The following is a 21,954-nucleotide window of genomic DNA, read 5'->3' as shown; positions in this document are numbered from 1 at the left end:
GAAGGCTCACGGTTTTAATACACATCCTTTCATTGTTATTTTACAAATAGGGGAAACTAAAGGGTGCAAACTTACTGTGCTTGTTTCGTGCGGATGAAACTTTTCCAAAAATAAAGTGCGGACAGTTCTTTTAAAGGTTGAAAAGCGCTACACTAGGGAACAGTCATTCGTTTTCTGGCCTGCGATACTGATGAGCCTGTATAGCACGGTTACCTTGGACATAATCTTTGTAGTTTTGCCATCAAAAATTTAAAATAACAATAATAGAGAATTACTTTCTGCTCTTAAAACCATATTAAATTGGCTTTTAATTTACACATTATATCTCTGTTTAATTACATTATTTAGTTGGTCTTTTATTTAAAGGTGTTTTAGGTAAAACGCAGTTTCAAAAGTAAAATAAATCAAATATATTTGTTGTTTTAAGTAAAATAAATGCTAAAAATGACCCGAAACTATTTGTGTTAAAATGTTATATCGCAATTAAATTAAAATTGAACATCAACGTATTTAAACAGGGTGGAAATGCACCTCAGCTTCCACCAGCAAACAACCAGCCAATCAATGTCCTGCCTGTAAACATTGGTGATGTTTACGGTCATCAAGGTACCATACAAAACCTCCAAGGCGACGTTCATATATATGGCCAGCCACAGGAACCTGGAGTGGCTTCCGACTCAACAGCGGCCTCATCCGACAACGGTTGGTGATAACTTCGATTTAAAACTAATGCCCAAGTGTGGGTTGCGCTACAGCAGGGCTGAGTCGGAGTCGGACTCAGGACTCCAGTAAGACTACGTAAAACTATGAGTCCCGAGTCGGACGTGCGCATGCGCAGTACCATATTACCAAAACTGAAATGGTTACCAAATGTAAATCGTAAAGGCGGAATAGCATATGGTGTATACTTTCCAACCCTGTATTGTGAGTGGATGAATTATATGAACCCCTATAAGTGGTTGCAGAAGAACCACCATATTTAATTACGTAATGGGCGAAATAAAGGCTGTAGAGTCAGGGATGGACTCGGGACGAAATCTCACATTTGAACGGTGTCAGACTCGGGTTATTTTTAACCGGCTCCGCAGCCCTGCACCACAGTAGTGATTTATTTGCGTGCATAAACGCGACTGTTTCTTAAGTTGCCTGTGATGGATTCCCAACACATTTAGTTTTGATCGTTTTTTCTTAACATTAAAATCGGCTAGAATAGATCGATGCAGAGCAGTGTGCGTTGCCAGGTAATATTTCACCGTGGGACGAAATGACGTCACTCGGAAATACTTTTATGACTTTTATGACGTATCATGAATACAAATTAATAAAACACAAGCATTATAATAACAGTCGTTGGACATAAAATTATGATTCGCATGTGGCTTTAAAGCGCATTAGCAGCTGGACAGCAATGGTTGCGTTGTTTGGAATACAAAAATTTTAAAAAAAATCCCAAATTTAAACAATATAATGTCCCAATTTTACACCATATAATGGCATCCCCGTTTTAAACAATATAATGGCATCCCCATTTTAATCTTTTTCCCGACAAAAAATAAGTGTTTTTTAACCGATTAGTGTCATTTTAAAGGTTTTTGCATTTACCTATAATTAACGGAAAAAGTAAGTCATGGGGGAGGGGTATTCCCTCGTTTCATTTAAATTGTTATACGATGGCGTTAAATTAACCCCATAATGATGTCAATATCGTTTGCTAGAACGATTTCCAATATTGCTGATCCCAGTATAAGCCTTTTGCTTGTTAAAGAGTTCTTAAGTTGGAGATACATCAAAAGTGATTAGCGATTATACAATAAATAAAACAGTGTAGGTAACTTTGTATAGGCCCTAAAGCAAAATCAGTTGCTGACAAAATAACACACATTAATTTTGGAAATAAAAAAGCGTTTATTAATATAACTGAGCAAAGCCAGCCTACGCTTACAGAAGGCATTTCTAGCTTATCGTTTGCTCGCGATTCGCGATGAAATAACATAAACACGAGGCGTTAACCATTTACTAACTGTTCGGTGGCTGGGATAAGCTAAGCGTCCAGAGCAAAATGTTACGCTATATAGTTTATCAAGGAAGTTGTACACTCATATGTGCTAGTTAACTCACGTCATAAAACAAAATGTATTATATTCGTTTTATTCCTGCCTGGTTAGCGTTCATCTTTAAAGAATAGTTTTTTTTTCAGCAACATCATGGCAAGAAAAGTCTCAGGAAGCAGCTGATAAGGTCATCGGAACTCTACCAAGCAACCCAGTTCCTCTTGACATCATTCGGGAATCGCAAGAACCATTGGAGGAATTTGGTTTAAAAGGACTGAAGCAACTCAGAGAAAAACAGGTCAATGCAACCACGCTTCAACTCAACCAACTATTTACTGCTGCAAAACAAGAAGCAATCGATGAAGCCAAAAGTAAGAAATTTAGAAATAAAGCAGCATATGACGATTACGTCGAGAGACATGGCAACGTGGTCGGTATGACTGGAATAGCTGGAATTGGAAAAACTACTGCTACTATACAGACACTATCGGAGCTTGCAGATGAATTACCAGCAGATCAAAAGGGATATTGGCTTTTTAAATACCTAAAGACTTTAAATCTTAACAAAGAAATGGGTGTTCTAGAATTGCTGTCATCCAACCCAAACTGGAAACACACAAAGGAAATAGATGATCAAATACTGGAAAGACTTTCCAAATCCAACAAGCTGTTTATCTTCCTGGATGGTTTGGACGAACCTAGGTTCAAGGATCTTGACTTGGATGCTCCAGTGATCGGATTGTACGATCGCGCAACGCCGGTTGTTATTTTGCAAAACCTACTCCGTGGCGACATTCTTCCAAATGCTCACAAGCTGCTTACTTCACGACCGGGAGCTTTTCTCAAGCTACACCCAAATTGCAAGCCCCACTTTGTAGTCAAGGTAATCGGCTTTAACGAAAGCTCTCAAGATTTGTATTTCCGACAAATTTGCCCAGAGAAAGAAGAATATGAGAAGGTCACCAAGTCACTTGGGCAAAACCCACATGCAAAGGCTTTGTGCTTTCTTCCTATGTTTGCAAAAACCGTCGCTCCTTACATCATAAAGCATGTCACTAAAGATGGCAATTTTACTCTCACAGATGTGTTTGCGGCTTTTGTGGCTGATTGCATTCGCTCGCCTAAGTTTAAGGAACATCCAAGAATTTTGCGCAAACTTTCAGACTTGGCTTTACACGGAATGCTCAACGACAAGATCATGTTCGACGAAGAAGTCTTTGATGAAGTCGGACTTAATTCTGAAGGAATGGAGGACTTTCTTAACATGCAAGTTTTCTCTAGCGACCTCAACCTTCGTATACTGGAAGGGGATAAAGTATTCTTCTTTATTCATTTGCTGTGGCAAGAATTTTTTACATCACTTAAGCTGTTGTTCGATACAGACCTGGCTACATTTTCTGGGCTGCTACAAAGCATGGAAAGTAATACGTGGGAAATGGTTCTTCGGTTTCTTTTCGGGTTGCTAAACACGGGACTCCACCAAAAGCTAAAGCCTATTTTTAAAATCTCTTCCACCGATGTTGCTAGCAAGAAACGTTTGCTGAAAGGCCTGATTGATTCGCTTGGATCTCAACTTTTATCAAACGTTGGCGAGAGCTTTAACTCCCTTTTGTTTAAGCTTTGCAGTTTGGCGCAGGAATCAAACGATGAAGAAATCACCGCGAAAGTGGCCGATTCCCTCCCTGGAGAGCTTCATATAAAGGGTGGAACGATCCTTCCCAGTGAAGTGTCAAGCCTCTGTCACGTGCTTCGAGCAACACAAAGAGAGCTGGTCATCAGAATCGGATTTGTCAGCCCAGTCACATTTACCGGCAACGGTTTAGAAATGTTGATGGAGACAATGGCGAGAACCAATCACAAGGTTTGTGAAGTTTTACTGTTGTTTTAAGTTTTTATTTTTATACACTATTTTCAAATAAATGCAACAAAGTACCGGTAAACGCTAAACGAACCCTGCACCGTTTTAAAGCGACACAACATTTAACTTTCTGAAGCAGGAGTCGGTAACCTTTTCTAGTCGCGGACCTGACCAAAATTTAAAAAGGGCTCGGCGAGCCGTAATAAATATAAACTTAAAATTTTCCTAAAATGTTGAGTTTTGAGCGTTTCATTATAATAACTGTTAATCAGTGGCGACCTAGTTTTTTTTTAGTTGAAAATCAGCTTTTATCTAACACTAGACGAAATGCCCGGCGTTTCCCATGTTAAATAGAATATTTACCGGTTATTCTCACTGGTTAAAAAATAATTACACCTACAATAACCATCATAATGTACGAAGTCTACCTGAATTTAATCTAGTTAAACAAAATGAAACAATCCATCATACTTTGGCTCTTTATTACTATTGCACATTACGTTGTACCATGTTAAACTGACAGCCTCATGTTATAGCCTATAATTATGGAATCAGCAAATAACCCGAAAGTTATGTTACGGATAGCGTATAAAGTTCTGAAGAGGCATAAATAATGCAAACATATTTTTGTAATGTCAAAACAAATTTGCTTATGCCTAAACGTTTGTACTACGTGTCACTAAATAGAAAATTCAAATCATGTCATATCGTATGTCTAAAATCAGTTAACCTAATGCTTTCCCACAGTCAGAGTAACACACCACAGCCTGTGTAGAAGCGGTATTAATAGAATGTCGTGTTTAATTATATGACTTATCTGCGTGGCTCTAAAGATCTAATTCTTTGTCTCCGTAATTTCCCAATACTTTTTTCATTTGTTTAACACAATCTAAAGACTAAAAATTAACGTAGGCCTGTAACCTAAAAAGCAGTATCTAAAAGCCCTCCTGCCCTTTGCCAAGGGGGGCAAGAGGAGGGGCAAAAGTGCCCTTTTCGTAAAAAGTGATATATTGCATTCACAACGTTAAATATTATGCGACGGAAATCATAAAGGGAGTAGGGATTGAGCTACGGAATAATGCAAAAAAATTCGTAAAATGACATGCTTGACATTTGTTAAAACATTTTTAGTATCATTTTAAGCCAATCTAGAGGGCGTGGCTGCAAAAATTTTGCCGGGGGAACACCCCCGCAACCCCCAATATTTCGGCTCGCTACGCTCGCTTGCGGTCTATGTTGCCCTTACCAAAAAAGTCACCACCCTTGCCCTGCAATCGCTCCGGCGTCCCTGTAAACACACAAACTTGGCTAAACACGTCTCGCATATATTTCTTAACGAAAACCTGGAAATTAGACTATCTTTTACGTGGTTAAACAAAGTGCAAAAAGCTATAAGCGTTTGCACTGCGTGTCACTAAATAGAAATTTCAAATCATGTCATATCGTGTGTCTAAAATCGGTTAACCTAATGCTTCCCCACAATCAGAGTAACACCCCACAGACTGTGTAAAAGCGGTATTAATGTGAAAGCGGAATGGCGTGTTTAACTTTGTGACATATCTGCGTGGCTTTAAAGATCTAATGCTTTGTTGCCGTAAATTTCCAGTAAATTGTTCATTTGGTTTAAACAGTGCAAAGATGAAAAATTAACTTATAACCTAAAAAGCAGTTTTGTTCTGAAATAGGTCACAAAAAATCACTAATTCACGTGTTACCAACATTGTATAAGCTGACTGAAGCCGTATATTATAGCCGATAATTATAAAATAATTGCGGTATTTACAACAAACAAATTGCAACCTTGTGTGTTTTTTTAAATGGAGCTACTAAACACGACTCGCATATTTTACCTAACGAAAACCCGTGACATATATCGATGGAAAATCGCTTAAAAAGTAGTAGCAGCAATTATTCAAATTGGCGAAATTTAAGCAAATACGTAAAACCCATACTGCGTCCAACGAAAGAAAATCCACTTTTAAAAGTAAATTTGCTTAAAGTTCAAACCGCTACAATAAACGCGATGTAAACTTTGCCACATGAAACTTTATTTTTACCAAGGCAATTTATTTCATGCAGGTTATTGCTTTATAAATGTGTGAAAAGGTTTAACCCGTTTCGTCATAAGGTTCTGCAAGTCGCACGCCCGCTCTTTCAAGTTAACATGCAACGAATGTTGTGTGATGTTTTTGAAATGGTATAAAAATTGCTCACCCGTGACCGGTTCGCGACGGCGTTCGCTTGAGATGCGATACTTTCTCTCATAGAAAGAAACAAATGTTTTTCTGTCAGGGAGCACACGAGTTTCTTTCTATTTTATCCACTTGCTCGACGACTCGCTTAAGAGGAGCAATAGGAGCCATACGTTGTTTTGTCTGTTTCCCTAAAACGCGAACATGCTGACCCACAAACTTTTCCATTTTATATATTAGATTTGAAAAAAGGACGGTAAAGCGTTTGCGCCAAGCGCGAAGAAAAGCTATTGTGCAAATATTTGATGTTCCCCGGGGGTAGCGAAAGACGTGAGGTTCATCGAGTGTGCTGCCGCCGATAAACATAGTCTAATCATAACCAACAATAAAATTGAAAAAAAAGATATGCGGAAAATTTAATCGTTAATCTATGATGTAATTTGAATAGGATATGATGTAATTTAAATAGAACCGTTAAAATGTCGATATAGTTTATTTTTATATTTAAACCACACAAGAACTATAGTGTGCAGCACCATAAAATACAATCAGACATACTAAGATAGCGTAACGTTCATTGTTGAAAGTACTAGTTTATGTAGTTCGCATTTTGGCCGAAAAAAATGCGCAAAAAGTGCGCAAAATTTTTACATTTATGTAGTTAAAATAGACAACAAATTCTGGCAACGGCCTTTTGCCAAGTTGTAAAAGAGGTGGAGGGCCGGATGAACTATATTGGCGGGGTTGCCGACCCCTGCTCTTAAAAGGTACTTTAAACTTCTATCACCGCATGATGACAGTAGAGTGTCCTCGAGTTTTTTGACATTAGTGGACAACTTGTTTTTTCACAACGGTTTGATTTCCTGTTGTTCACCGAGAATTGATGGCACACATATTGCTGTATAGTCGGCAAAAATGTTCATGGTCTGATGTTACGACGTTTAAATGGCGTTGTTATGCCGAAAAACAGACCGTCATTGCTCGCCTCTGAGATTAAACCGGTAAAATTAGAACAAATAACCAACGCGGTTTGAACAACTTTATTGAGTAATAAAATGCGCGACTTTAATTGAGTCTATTTAGCTAAAAACGGAAAAATTTTTGTTTTTGTTTTGATTTTATAAACTAACATTTTTCTGTTTTATTTTCTGGTATAACACTCCTAATTGCCGCGACAAATTATGATTTAACAGTTTTTAATATTTAATTTTGTTAATGCACATTAGTGTTTGGGATGTTATACTCCGCAACCCCCGACCCCTTCGTAGTCACTGTCTCCCCTAAAGCGTTAAACGCTTCCACCCCCCAGCAAGTATCTATTTTTTTGAATTCCGTATCCAGATTTTAATATTTCGTTGATGATACCAACTGGAAACGTTTTAACGCGAGTTTCGTGTTTAATGAGGAGATAATTAATTTACAAACACAAAAGCAAAGTTTTAAATAAAACAAAGTTCAAGCAAGCGAATTTTAGGATCAATAACTACGGTTTGAGTTTAAAACTGTTTGGATCTCATGCCTTAACAATGTGCGTAATCTGCAGCTGAGTTAATAGGAATTTTAGTGAAATTGTTTTAGGCGCATAAATATTATGGCATTTTAACTTTAGGAACGACTCAATTAAATACAGTTTACAATAAAACGTCATATTGACCCGCATTTTTTCTGCAGCGACTTTGCTTACACTTTTTAAACCACGTCATTGACTAAAGGTAGCCAACAATGGCGGGCGAGGCAAACTGATCGGCGCATAAGTTTGAGAACGTCATCTATCTGGGACAGCGCACAGTCCAACATATCTTGATGTTATTTTGTAGATGGAGCTTGTACATGTGAGGACAACTGGATCACGTGACTTCACTGCCTTGTCCACCTGCGTCCATAAGATAAACCGCCTGTGGTTGGAAAATACGAGAGATCTGTTCGGTTTCGAGGTTCTTACTAAAGCAAGCGCACGCAGAGAAACACCTGTAAGTAAACTTACGTACAACAACTGACATGATTATGTCATAATGGTCATTATTGCGATGGGGCGGGCGCGATTATCCAAGCACACTATCGACAATCAAGCGGATAGGGAAAGTCCCTGGGTGAAACGGGGACGCGTGAAACTGATATGGGGCATCCCCGTGGGTCAACCATTGCACAGGGGAAGTCTCACCAAGCATGGGTAGTGTTTGGAATGTTATACTCCGCAACCCCCGACTCCTTCGTAGTCACTATCCAGATTTTATTATTTCGTTGATGATACTAACTGGAAACGTTTAAACGCAAGTTTCGTGTTTGATGAGGGATAATTTTTTGTACCAATAAAAAAGCATTTTTTTATCAAAAAAAACAAAAACACAATAAAAGGAAACGAATTTCAGGTACATTAAACCACCGTTCGAGTTTTAAAACTGTAATTAGGAATTTTAGCAAAATAATTTTGAGCGCATAAATATATGGAATTTTAACTTTTAAAACGACTCAATTAAGTACAGTTTAAAATAAAACGTTATAAGGGCGATATATCCGGTTTCGAGGTTCTTATTGAAGCAATCGCCCGCAAAGAAACCCCTGGAAGTCTTACGTGCAACAATTGACATTTACATGGTTTTGTAATTGCCGCCATTATAATTCGCCTAATTGTTAAGTCTATTGACTTTCAACTTAATTTCATGAAAAAATTAATTTTGTTTCTCCGTCATTTAGCGAATATGATGATTTGTGTCCAGTAAGTTTACGAAGCCATGAAAGATGCATACACATTTACTTGTCAATTCAACTGAATAAAAACGACATTTTTGGAAAGACTAATTGTTACGTTTTATGCAGATTTCACATTCCGTTACATAATACTCGATATTCAAACACGCTTCAAAAATCTGGAAAATCAATTTTTGTAAAATGATTGAACTGAATTATGAATTTTTTTGGTAAATACTATAATGATGAATCACTTGTCGTGTACGTTTGATGTGTTTATTTCTTTAAAGCAATTGATCGCGCAAATATTTATCGAGTAGAATCTAAAATTAACATTTACAACTTTTCCGGTTTACAATGAATTTTACCTCTGTCCGTATTTAGCAGTTTGAATAGGTTTTATCAGTAAGTTTAAAACTTTCGTTAACAAACCAAACTATATTTTGTGTAGATGGAAGAATTCATCGTGGTCAACTTGGGGTCACGTGAGTTGAGTTGCCTGGCGACAAGTGCAACCAACATCAACAAGCTGGCGTTGTGGTTCTGCGACACTGCTGGGTCAAATCTGCAAGATCTAACTGACGCCATCTCATGCAGAAACCATCCCGTATGTTTATGTCAGTTGTGATAAGTAAATACGTTAGCATTAACCGCACATGCGTGGGCGTCGACATAAATTAGGTGGATGGGGGCAAAAAATATTTTTTACGGACCATTTATATCAAACATACCGAGACATGTAGGTTTATCCTAAATACATCAGTGAGAATATAATACACGCTTCCATACAACTCGCCAATTACATACTTTCATAAAAAGTTTGCATGGCTGGACGTTTGTGCTTCACTTAAAAAACGTCTTTTAAGCATGAAGTCGGCCGTTGTTTTTACAAAATTAGCAATCTGTAAACCACAAACGTTCCAAAAACTAATCGTTTGGTTGGATACACACTATTTTGCGCGTTCAGTATTCACAATTAGGCTTATTTGCACCAATATCTGGATATTTTGTGCAAACGTTTGTAACACGACAAATAAGAAAAATTCAGTTTCGACAGCGGCTTTTGCTTTCACACAGACAAATGTTATATTCATTAAACACATTCGGTAGTGGCATGTTTTTCAAGCAAATATGTTGACTTATTTCAGTACGTCAGTATTTTAGTTTTGACAAAAATTCCCTGTGATTAGCTACCACTGCATGTTTTGTGTCTAATAGACATATTTGTATTCTGAAATACACATATTATCGAACGATAACGGCCCTATTCAAATACAGTTTGGCTGAGTTGCAGATAAACGATAAATGTTATCCTCCTATCCAAAAATATTTGTTCATATTTTAATATAATAACATCTCCGCAACAGGGAGACTAAAACTACTTTTGCGCGAATCTATAATGTTTTTTGTGTTGTGTGTCGTCACACCTTTTGAAAATTGATTTACGCAATGGTTAATTTTTGCGCTGCAGGCGACATTGTTACGTGGTTTCTACGGAGCCTTGTTACTGCTGTGGAGTCAATGCCCTCTCAACATAATTGTTAAAATCAACTTGACAAAGTCAATTTTTCGCGCTTCGCGCCACCAACAGTAGATGCTTTAGTTTTTTTTAAATTGTCTCACTGATATGTACTCAAAAAGACCAAATAGTTTTTCGTAGGGGAAGCAAGAGGGAATGACCAAAAACGCCTTTATATTGTTTAAGTTGCCCAAACTTTTATTTTGGAGTGTGCGATGAGACGAACGACGCCTTTTGGCTAAAACAATTTGATCAACGTGGGCTAAACCTAGAAACATAATTAGATTCGCGCGGAACGCTAAAAAAAACTTGATCAAAATATACAGTTTGTTGGGGGGGGAGGTCATAGCAACGTATTTATCTGGCAAAAAAATAATTTTGCGTTAAAGACACAACAGTTTCTTGTTTATCCCATACTATTCCCGATGTTGAGGGGGCAAATGCTCCCTTTTGCAGGCACTTATGGTCCAGGATTAGCAGACGACTCACAATGTCACGTCTAAACGTGATGACGTCACAAGTAACGGACATAGCGCTACGTCGAAACGTGACTATTTTTTATATTATAAAGACGGAAAGCACTCGCGTGCAGCGTGAAAAAATGTCTTTGTAAAGTTCAACTTTCCCAAACTTTAATTTTCGAGTGTGCGATAAGACGCACGGCGCCCATGGATAACCGGTTTTCAAGTGGGCTAAGACATACTAGAAACATAACTTAAATTCGCGGGTATTGCGAAATATTTTTGTATTCACTTAGTTACAAAAGGGATAATACAGCCACGTTCCCTCTACCATGAATCCACCCCTGGTGAATGGCCTTTAAATGGCCCTAGCCTGGGTACATTTGTTCTGATAGCACTTCTTCTCAATTGACATTTATAAACTGAACACCCTTTATATTTGTGCTTACCTATATGAGAATATTTTACCAACCAACACTTGAATTACGATTATTACTTTGTAACAACATTTTCCTGTTGAAGTAATTGCAACCCGAAAAGCGCCTACGTTCCCTCATACTTCTATATCTCCGCAATTTTGGAGCGACATTTAGTGGTTGTTTGCTGCATGGCTTATCTCGCATAGCTCAGTTGCTTGAGTGACGTTCCTGGTATGGCCGAGGTCATTAGTTCGAATCTCACCGCAGGTAATTTTTACTTGCCTTGCTTGCACGAAAATCCTTACAAGACCAACCGAATATGTTTAGACATTCTCAATAAACACCAATAAGCGGTTGTTGTTTTTATTAACCGGTACTAGGTCGTGGAGATATTAGTTTTCGTGCATTCAGTGCAGCATTATACTTAGACTACAATTCAAATTGTTTGCCCAAAATTGATGCAATAACATTTTAAAGTTAGGCCGCAATATTATTGTTATTAGATTTGCAATTTCTATTTAATGCCACTTCAATTCGTATAGCTTTAATCTGTCGTCAATGAATGGATAAGAAATACGAATAAATTTAAGCAGGAGGGTTTACGTTAAAATACAAACGCTGTGTTCTTTCTGCTTTTTAATTGTGTGATTTTGTAAAACTTATGTGTAGAAATAATTAAACTGATGAGTATTTTCTGAAAACTCGTACACGGAAGTAATCACCAGGGGCCTGGTTTATTTTAGTGGATTTAACAAAAAAATAACAATTCATTTAATAATTTTAAGTTGCTAGAGTCCACCGAAACGTCCCATAACATAACTATTTTGTCCATCCCCAATAGGTAATAATAGCCCAGAATTGTTACCTGACCTATTATGCAACCTTAGTATGCGGCCTGCCAAATTGTTTGTTTTTGCTTGTTGTGGCCCTTGCACCATTTTAATTTGTAGAGGCCTGGTTTAAACTAATTTTCAGTGTACAATCACGCTGTGCAGAATAAGTTTTGAGTTTTTTTTATTTAGCATTTTAAACGTGTTGTTTTGTAAAAAAACATAGCTAAGTATGCGAGAGTTAAGAGAATATTTAAAACTACCAGTTGGTTAAGGCAAAATATTGACTTAGCTCTAAAATTTTGAAATTATTTACTGATTCAATAACCTTGATTTTGGTTAAGTTGAGCTCTCTAAAATTTATTTTTTTCTCTACAGTTATTGATTAAAACAAAATACTCTTGACAATGTGCATTATGGGCTATGGGGCAACAGCGTTGCGTATAAAATTTGGCAACTGGACCACTGTCTGGTGTACAAAAGATTTTTCCGTAAACACAATTTTTATGTCACCAAAAGTAAGCAATTACTGGCAGGGGCAAATGCGGGATTTTTGTTTGAGTGGGCATTAAAATATGCAGGTATGATGTCACAATGTTACGTCAAATCGTGACGTCACGAAACATAGCGTTACGCCAAAACGTGACTAATTTTTTTAAGAGGGAAAAGCACTAACGTGAAAAATACTTTTGTATAGTTAATGTTCCCAAACTTTAATTTTCGAGGGTGTGATAAGACGGACGGCGCCCATGGATAAACCGGTTTTTAAGTGGGCTAAGACATACTAGAAACATAACTTAAATTTGCAGGTATTGCGAAATGTATTTGCATTCACTTAGTTACAATAGGCAAAATACAGTTGGGGGAGCCATGGCCACGTGCACTCTCCCATGGATCCACCCCTGATTACTGGCCTCTAAAATGAAACTTGCCTGGTATATTTATTGTGATAACGCTTTCTTCTCAATGGACCTTTATTAACTAGTCATCGATTTTTGATTGTGTTTACTTATACATTCAATTTACCAACCAAAGCTTTTTACGATTATTAGCCCGATAAACTTGTTGCTGATAAAATGATTTCTCCCCAAAAAAGATCCTACTTTTGCGCAAAGAATATTTCTGGAAATTGGTAGCGACATTTAGTGTTTTTTTATTTGCTACATCGCTGATCTTGCATAGCTCGGTTGTTTGAGTGACTGTCCCGGTATGGCCGAGGTCATTAGTTCGAATCTCACCGCAGGCAATTTTTACTTACCTTGCTTGCACGGACATCCTTGCAAGACCAACTGAATACATTTAGACATTCTTAATAAATAACATTAAGCGGTGGTTGTTATTTCAAACTGTAGGCCTAGGTCGTGGAGATATTCAGTGCATCCTACTTAGACAGCAATTCAAATTGTTTGCCCGAAATTGATACAATAACTTTTTAAAGTTATACCGCAATATTATTGTTATTAGATTTGCAATTTTTATTTAATGACAGTTCAATTCGTATAGCTTCAGTCTATCGCCAAGCGAATGGATAAGAAATAGGAATAAATTTAGGCGAGAGGGTTTACGTTAAAATACGAACGCCGGGTTCTTTCTGCATTTTATTTTTGTGATTTTGCAAAACCTAGGTAGATATAATTAACCTGTTGTGCATTTTTTTAAAACTCGTACACGGATGTAATGACCTGGGGCCTGGCTTATTTTAGTGATTTAACGAAAAATAACAATTCATTTAATAATTTTAAGTTGCTAGAGTTCACTAAAACGTCCCATAAAATTATTTTGTCCATCATTGCCCCAATAGGTAATATATATCCCAGAGTTGTCACCTGACCTATTGATCGGAGGAAAGCGAGTCTTTGCGATTTTACGTATTTGTTGCTTGACCTATTACACAACCTTAGTTTGCGGCCTGCGAAATTGTTTGTTTTTGTTTGTTGTGGCCCTTGCACCATTTTAATTTGTACAGGCCTGGTTTAAACTCATCTTCCTTGTACAATTACACTGTGCCCATCAAGTTTCGAGTTTTTCGGATTTGGCATTTTAAACGAATTGCTCTGCAAAAAAAACAACACAAAGGCTAGATAGTTAGTTATGCGAAAGTTAAGCAGAGCATTTAACACTATAGGTTGTTTAAAGTGAAATATTAATAAAGCTCTAATATTTCAAAATAAGTTTACTGCTTCAACCTTAATTTCCCTTAAGTTAAGCTCTCTGAATTTAATTTCTCTTCTAGAGTTAATATTAAAAAAATTACTCTTGATCAAGTGCATTATAGGCGATGGTCAATCCTAGCACACTCAAATATAATTAAATTAATGCGGTTCGAGTCACCAGTTCTATATTCGTAGATGTTGTGTGAGTTTATAGAGTAGGCAAGTCTACCAATTTATAATTGTCACAGTTGGAGAAACTGAGCCTAAGTCGCAACAAGATGGATTCACGTGGTTTGAGTTGCCTGGCAACAAGTGTACACAACATCAACCAGCTGGAATTGGCGTCTTGCGAAATCGCTGGCTCCGATCTAAAACCTCTAACTGACGCCATATCACGAATGGATCGACCTGTAAGTGTGTGTTGTTGGAATGAAGGTTGTGTTTAATATTGATATAACATTGAGGTGGACAAACAACACAACAGCATTACGTATGAGATTTGCTAACTCAACCACTGTCTGGTGCACAAAAGATTTTTCCGTAAACGGGATTTTGATGATTTTTTTAAGTAGTTACTGGCAGGGGTGTATGCAGGTTTTTGTTAGAGGGCGCAAGAAATAGGTTGCAGGTATGATGTCACAATGTTACGTCAAATCGTGACGTCACAAGTAACGGACATAGCTCTACGTCAAAACGTGACTATTTTTTATATTATAAAGACGGAAAAGCACTCGCGTGCAGCGTGACAAAATGTCTTTGTAAAGTTTAACTTTCCCAAACTTTAATTTTCGAGGGTGCGATAAGACGCACGGCGCCCATGGATAAACCGGTTTTCAAGTGGGCTAAGACATACTAGAAACATAACTTAGATTCGCGGGTATTGCGAAATATTTTTGTATTCACTTAGTTACAAAAGGAATAATGCAGCTACGTTCCCTCTCCCATGAATCCACCCCTGGTGAATGGCCTTTGAATGGCCCTGGCCTGGGTACATTTGTTCTGATAGCACTTCTTCTCAATGGACAATTATAAACTGAACACCCTTTTTATTTGTGCTTACCTATGTGAGAATATTTTACCAACCAACACTTGAATTACGATTATTACTTTGTAACAACATTTTTCTGTTGAAGTAATTGCAAACCGAAAAGCGCCTACGTTCCCTCATACTTCTATATCTCCGCAATTTTGGAGCGACATTTAGTGGTTGTTTGCTGCATGGCTGATCTTGCATAGCTCAGTTGCTTGAGTGACGTTCCCGGTATGGCCGAGGTCATTAGTTCGAATCTCACCGCAGGCAATTTTTACTTGCCTTGCTTGCATGAAAATCCTTACAAGACCAACCGAATATGTATCGACCTGCTCAATAAGTAACATTAAGCGGTTGTTTGTTTTTATTAACCGGTACTAGGTTGTTGAGATATTTATTTTCGTGCATTCAGTGCAGCATTGTACTTAGACTGTACTGTACAACTAATTTTTTTGGCTACAATTCAAACTATTTGCCCAAAATTGATGCAATAATTTTTTAAAGTTAGACCGCAATATTATTGTTATTAGATTTGCAATTTTTATTTAATGCCACTTCAATTCTTATAGCTTTAGTCTATCGCCAAGTGAATGGATAAGAAATACGAATAAATTTAAGCGGGAGGGTTTACGTTAAAATACGAACGCCGGGTTCTTTCTGCATTTTATTTGTGTGATTTTGAAAAACCTAGGTAGAAATAATTAACCTGTTGTGCATTTTTTTAAAACTCGTACACGGATGTAATGACCTGGGGCCTGGCTTATTTTAGTGATTTAACGAAAAATAACAATTCATTTAATAAGTTTAAGTTGCTAGAGTTCGCTAAAACGTCCCGTAATATTACTTTTATTTTTAATTTTGTCCATCATATCCCCAATACGTAATATATATCCCACAGTTGATACCTGAGGAAAGCGAGTCTTTACGAATTTAAAATCTTGGGCCACATAGTTTAGATTAAAAGCACCAAGCGTATCGTCGAAAATAGTTTCATTGACAAACTTAAGAATTATCATTTGTCAAAATTTTTCCTCAATATGTGCCCTGCAAAATAGTTTATTTTTGCTTGTTGTGGCCCTTGCACCATTTTAATTTGTACAGGCCTGGATTAAACTCATCTTCCTTGTACAATTACACTGTGCCCATCAAGTTTCGAGTTTTTTTGGATTTGGCATTTCAAACGAATTGCTCTGTAAAAAACAACACAAAGGCTAGATAGTTAGTTATGCGAAAGTTAAGCAGAGCATTTAACACTATAGGTTGTTTAAAGTAAAATATTGATATAGCTCTAATATTTTAAAATAAGTTTACTGCTTCAACCTTAATTTCCCTTAAGTTAAGCTCTCTGAATTTAATTTCTCTTCTACAGTTAATATTTAAAAAAATTACTCTTGATCAAGTGCATTATAGGCGATGGTCAATCCTAGCACACCCAAATAATGTTAAATTAATGTGATTCAAGTCACCGGTTCTATATTCGCAGATGTTGTGTGGGTTTATAGAGTAGGCAAATCTACCAATTTCTTATTGTCACAGTTGGAGAAACTGACTCTAAGAGGCAACAAGCTGGATTCACGTGATTTGAGTTGCCTGGCAACAAGTGTACACAACATCAACCATCTGGAATTACGGGCTTGCACAATCGCTAGTTCCGATCTGCATCCTCTAACTGACGCCATATCACGAATGGATCGACCTGTAAGTGTGTGTTGTTGGAATGAAGGTTGTGTTTGATATTGATATAACATTGAGGTGGACAAACAACACAACAGCATTACGTATAAGATTTGCTAACTCAACCACTGTCTGGTGTACGGTATAAAAAAATTTTCCGTAAATGGAATTTGATGATTTTTTTGAAGTAATTACTGGCAGGGGCGAATGCGGGATTTTTGTTTGAGGGCGCATAAAAAATTGCAGGTATGATGTCACAAGTTACGTCTAAACGTGACGTCACAAGTGACGGACATAGCGCTACGTCAAAACGTGGCTATTTTTTATATTATAAAGACGGAAAAGCACTCGCGTGCATCGTGAAAAAATGTCTTTGTAAAGTTTAACTTTCCCAAACTTTAATTTTCGGTTGTGCGATAAGACGCACGGCGCCCATGGATAAACCGCTTTTCAAGTGGGCTAAGACATACTAGAAACATAACTTAAATTCGCGGGTATTGCGAAATATTTTTGTATTCACTTAGTTACAAAAGGGATAATACAGCCACGTTCCCTCTCCCATGAATCCACCCCTGGTGAATGGCCTTTAAATGGCCCTGGCCTGGGTACATTTATTCTGATAGCACTTCTTCTCAATTGACAATTATAAACTAAACACCCTTTTTATTTGTGCTTACCTATATGAGAATATTTTACCAACCAACACTTGAATTACGATTATTACTTTGTAACAACATTTTTTTGTTGAAGTAATTGCAACCCGAAAAGCGCCTACGTTCCCTCATACTTCTATATCACTGCAATTTTGGAGCGACATTTAGTGGTTGTTTGCTGCGTGGCTTATCTTGCATAGCTCAGTTGCTTGAGTGACGTTCCCGGTATGGCCGAGGTCATTAGTTCGAATCTCACCGCAGGCAATTTTTACTTGCCTTGCTTGCACGAAAATCCTTACATGACCAACCGAATATGTTTAGACATTCTCAATAAATGCCATTAAGCGGTTGTTGTTTTTATAAACCGGTACTAGGTCGTGGAGATATTAATTTTCGTGCATTCAGTGCAGCATTATACTTAGACTACAATTCATTTTTTAGACTACAATTCAAATTGTTTGCCCAAAATTGATGCAATAACATTTTAAAGTTAGGCCGCAATATTATTGTTATTAGATTTGCAATTTCTATTTAATGCCACTTCAATTCGTATAGCTTTAATCTGTCGTCAATGATTGGATAAGAAATACGAATAAAGTTAAGCAGGAGGTTTTACGTTAAAATACAAACGCTGTGTCCTTTCTGCATTTTAATTGTGTGATTTTGTAAAACTTATGTAGAAATAATTAAACTGATGTGTATTTTCTGAAAACTCGTACACGGAAGTAATTACCAGGGGCCTGGTTTATTTTAGTGGATTTAACAAAAAAATAACAATTCATTTAATAATGTTAAGTTGCTAGAGGTCACCGAAACGTCCCATAACATTACTATTTTGTCCATCCCCAATAGGTAATAATAGCCCAGAGTTGTTACCTGACCTATTATGCAACTTTAGTATACGGTCTGCGAAATTGTTTGTTTTTTGCTTGCTGTGCCCTTGCACCATTTTAACTTGTACAGGCCTGGTTTAAACTCATCTTCATTGTACAATCACGCTATGCACAATAAGTTTTGAGTTTTTTTATTTGGCATTTTAAACGTGTTGTTTTGTAACAAAACTAGCTAAGTATGCGAGAGTTAAGCGAATATTTAAAACTACCAGTTGGTTAAGGCAAAATATTGACTTAGCTCCAAAATTTCAAAATTAGTTTACTGCTTCAATAACCTTGATTTTGGTTAAGTTGAGCTCTCTAAAATTTATTATTTTCTCTACAGTTATTGATTAAAACAAAATACTCTTGGCAATGTGCAATATGGGCTATGGGGCAACAGCATTGCGTATAAAATACTGGCAGGGGCAAATGCGGGATTTTTGTTTGAGGGGGCATTAAAATATGCAGGTATGATGTCACAATGTTACGTCAAATTGTGACGTCACGAAACATAGCGTTACGCCAAAACGTGACTAATTTTTATAAGAGGGAAAAGCACTAACGTGAAAAATACTTTTGTATAGTTAATGTTCCCAAACTTTAATTTTCGTGGGTGTGATAAGACGGACGGCGCCCATGGATAAACCGGTTTTTAAGTGGGCTAAGACATACTAGAAACATAACTTAGAATCGCGGGTATTGCGAAATGTATTTGCATTCACTTAGTTACAATAGGCAAAATACAGTTGGGGGAGCCATGGCCACGTGCACTCTCCCGTGGATCCACCCCTGATTACTGGCCTCTAAAATGAAACTTGCCTGGTATATTTATTGTGATAGTACTTCTTCTCAATGGACCTTTATTAACTAGACATCGATTTTTGATTGGGTTTACTTATACATTCAATTTACCAACCAAAGCTTTTTTCGATTATTAGCTCGATAAACATGTTCCTGATAAAATAATTGCACCCCCCAAAAAAGATCCTACTTTTGCGCAAAGAATATTTCTTGAATTTGGTAGCGACGTTTAGTGTTTTTTTATTTGCTACATCGCTGATCTTGCATAGCTCGGTTGTTTGAGTGACTGTCCCGGTATGGCCGAGGTCATTAGTTCGAATCTCACCGCAGGCAATTTTTACTTACCTTGCTTGCACGAACATCCTTGCAAGACCAACCGAATACGTTTAGACATTCTCAATAAATAACATTAAGCGGTGGTTGTTATTTCAAACTGTAGGCCTAGGTCGTGGAGATATTCAGTGCATCCTACTAAGACAGCAATTCAAATTGTTTGCCCGAAATTGATGCAATAACATTTTAAATTTAGACCGCAATATTATTGTTATTAGATTTGCAATTTTTATTAATGACAGCAATTCGTATAGCTTCAGTCTATCGCCAAATGAATGGATAAGAAATACGAATAAATTTAGACGAGAGGGTTTACGTTAAAATACGAACGCCGGGTTCTTTCTGCATTTTATTTCTGTGATTTTGCAAAACCTAGGTAGAAATAATTAACCTGTTGTTCATTTTTTTAAAACTCGTACACGGATGTAATGACCTGGGGCCTGGCTTATTTTAGTGGATTTAACATAAAAATAATAATTCATTTAATAATTTTAAGTTGCTAGAGTTCACTAAAACGTCCCATAAAATTATTTTGTCCATCATTGCCCCAATAGGTAATATATATTCCAGAGTTGTCACCTGACCTATTGATCGGAGGAAAGCGAGTCTTTGCGATTTTACGTATTTGTTGCCTGACCTATTGTACAACCTTAGTATGCGGCCTGCGAAATTGTTTGTTTTTGCATTTTGTGGCCCTTGCACCATTTTAATTTGTACAGGCCTGGTTTAAACTCATCTTCCTTGTACAATTACACTGTGCCCATCAAGTTTCGAGTTTTTCGGATTTGGCATTTTAAACGAATTGCTCTGCAAAAAAAACAACACAAAGGCTAGATAGTTAGTTATGCGAAAGTTAAGCAGAGCATTTAACACTATAGGTTGTTTAAAGTGAAATATTAATATAGCTCTAATATTTCAAAATAAGTTTACTGCTTCAACCTTAATTTCCCTTAAGTTAAGCTCTCTGAATTTAATTTCTCTTCTAGAGTTAATATTAAAAAAATTACTCTTGATCAAGTGCATTATAGGCTATGGGTCAATCCTAGCACACCCAAATATAATTAAATTAATGCGGTTCGAGTCACCAGTTCTATATTCGCAGATGTTGTGTGGGTTTATAGAGTAGGCAAATCTACCAATTTATTATTGTCACAGTTGGAGAAACTGAATCTAAGTCACAGCAACATGGATTCACGTGGTTTGAGTTGCCTGGCAACAAGTGTACACAACATCAACCAGCTGGAATTACGGGCTTGCGAAATCGCTGGCTCCGATCTAAAACCTCTAACTGACGCCATTTCACGAATGGATCGACCTGTAAGTGTGTGTTGTTGGAATGAAGGGTGTGTTTAATATTGATATAACATTGAGGTGGACAAACAACACAACAGCATTACGTATGAGATTTGCTAACTCAACCACTGTCTGGTGCACAAAAGATTTTTCCGTAAACGGGATTTTGATGATTTTTTTAAGTAGTTACTGGCAGGGGTGTATGCAGGTTTTTGTTAGAGGGCGCAAGAAATAGGTTGCAGGTATGATGTCACAATGTTACGTCAAATCGTGACGTCACAAGTAACGGACATAGCTCTACGTCAAAACGTGACTATTTTTTATATTATAAAGACGGAAAAGCACTCGCGTGCAGCGTGACAAAATGTCTTTGTAAAGTTTAACTTTCCCAAACTTTAATTTTCGAGGGTGCGATAAGACGCACGGCGCCCATGGATAAACCGGTTTTCAAGTGGGCTAAGACATACTAGAAACATAACTTAGATTCGCGGGTATTGCGAAATATTTTTGTATTCACTTAGTTACAAAAGGAATAATGCAGCTACGTTCCCTCTCCCATGAATCCACCCCTGGTGAATGGCCTTTGAATGGCCCTGGCCTGGGTACATTTGTTCTGATAGCACTTCTTCTCAATGGACAATTATAAACTGAACACCCTTTTTATTTGTGCTTACCTATGTGAGAATATTTTACCAACCAACACTTGAATTACGATTATTACTTTGTAACAACATTTTTCTGTTGAAGTAATTGCAAACCGAAAAGCGCCTACGTTCCCTCATACTTCTATATCTCCGCAATTTTGGAGCGACATTTAGTGGTTGTTTGCTGCATGGCTGATCTTGCATAGCTCAGTTGCTTGAGTGACGTTCCCGGTATGGCCGAGGTCATTAGTTCGAATCTCACCGCAGGCAATTTTTACTTGCCTTGCTTGCATGAAAATCCTTACAAGACCAACCGAATATGTATCGACCTGCTCAATAAGTAACATTAAGCGGTTGTTTGTTTTTATTAACCGGTACTAGGTTGTTGAGATATTTATTTTCGTGCATTCAGTGCAGCATTGTACTTAGACTGTACTGTACAACTAATTTTTTTGGCTACAATTCAAACTATTTGCCCAA

The 21,954-nt window shown here is 37.2% G+C and overlaps 2 protein-coding genes across 2 annotated transcripts in view; both read left to right on the top strand.

Moving 5' to 3' along the window:
- LOC146137300 (NACHT, LRR and PYD domains-containing protein 12-like) overlaps positions 1-21,954 on the top strand; it is a 180,668-nt gene that overhangs the window by 149,415 nt on the left and 9,299 nt on the right. The gene's annotated exons all lie outside the window — the stretch shown is intronic.
- The window catches only part of LOC146137301 (NACHT, LRR and PYD domains-containing protein 14-like), a 44,464-nt gene that overhangs the window by 15,351 nt on the left and 7,159 nt on the right, over positions 1-21,954 (top strand). Inside the window, exons 2-8 of the mRNA XM_083393697.1 lie at positions 519-702; positions 2,198-3,912; positions 7,919-8,071; positions 9,241-9,396; positions 14,420-14,581; positions 16,738-16,899; positions 20,693-20,854. Coding sequence (XP_083249823.1) covers positions 519-702; positions 2,198-3,912; positions 7,919-8,071; positions 9,241-9,396; positions 14,420-14,581; positions 16,738-16,899; positions 20,693-20,854 — 2,694 coding nt within the window. The remainder of the gene's footprint in view (positions 1-518; positions 703-2,197; positions 3,913-7,918; positions 8,072-9,240; positions 9,397-14,419; positions 14,582-16,737; positions 16,900-20,692; positions 20,855-21,954) is intronic.

The sequence above is a fragment of the Ascidiella aspersa genome, chromosome 7 (genome assembly GCF_963924565.1).
Source record: "Ascidiella aspersa chromosome 7, kaAscAspe10.2, whole genome shotgun sequence".
NCBI classification, from domain to species: Eukaryota; Metazoa; Chordata; class Ascidiacea; order Phlebobranchia; family Ascidiidae; genus Ascidiella; species Ascidiella aspersa.
Note: the sequence above shows the minus strand (reverse complement) of the source record. Positions and strands in the feature narration are given on the sequence as shown.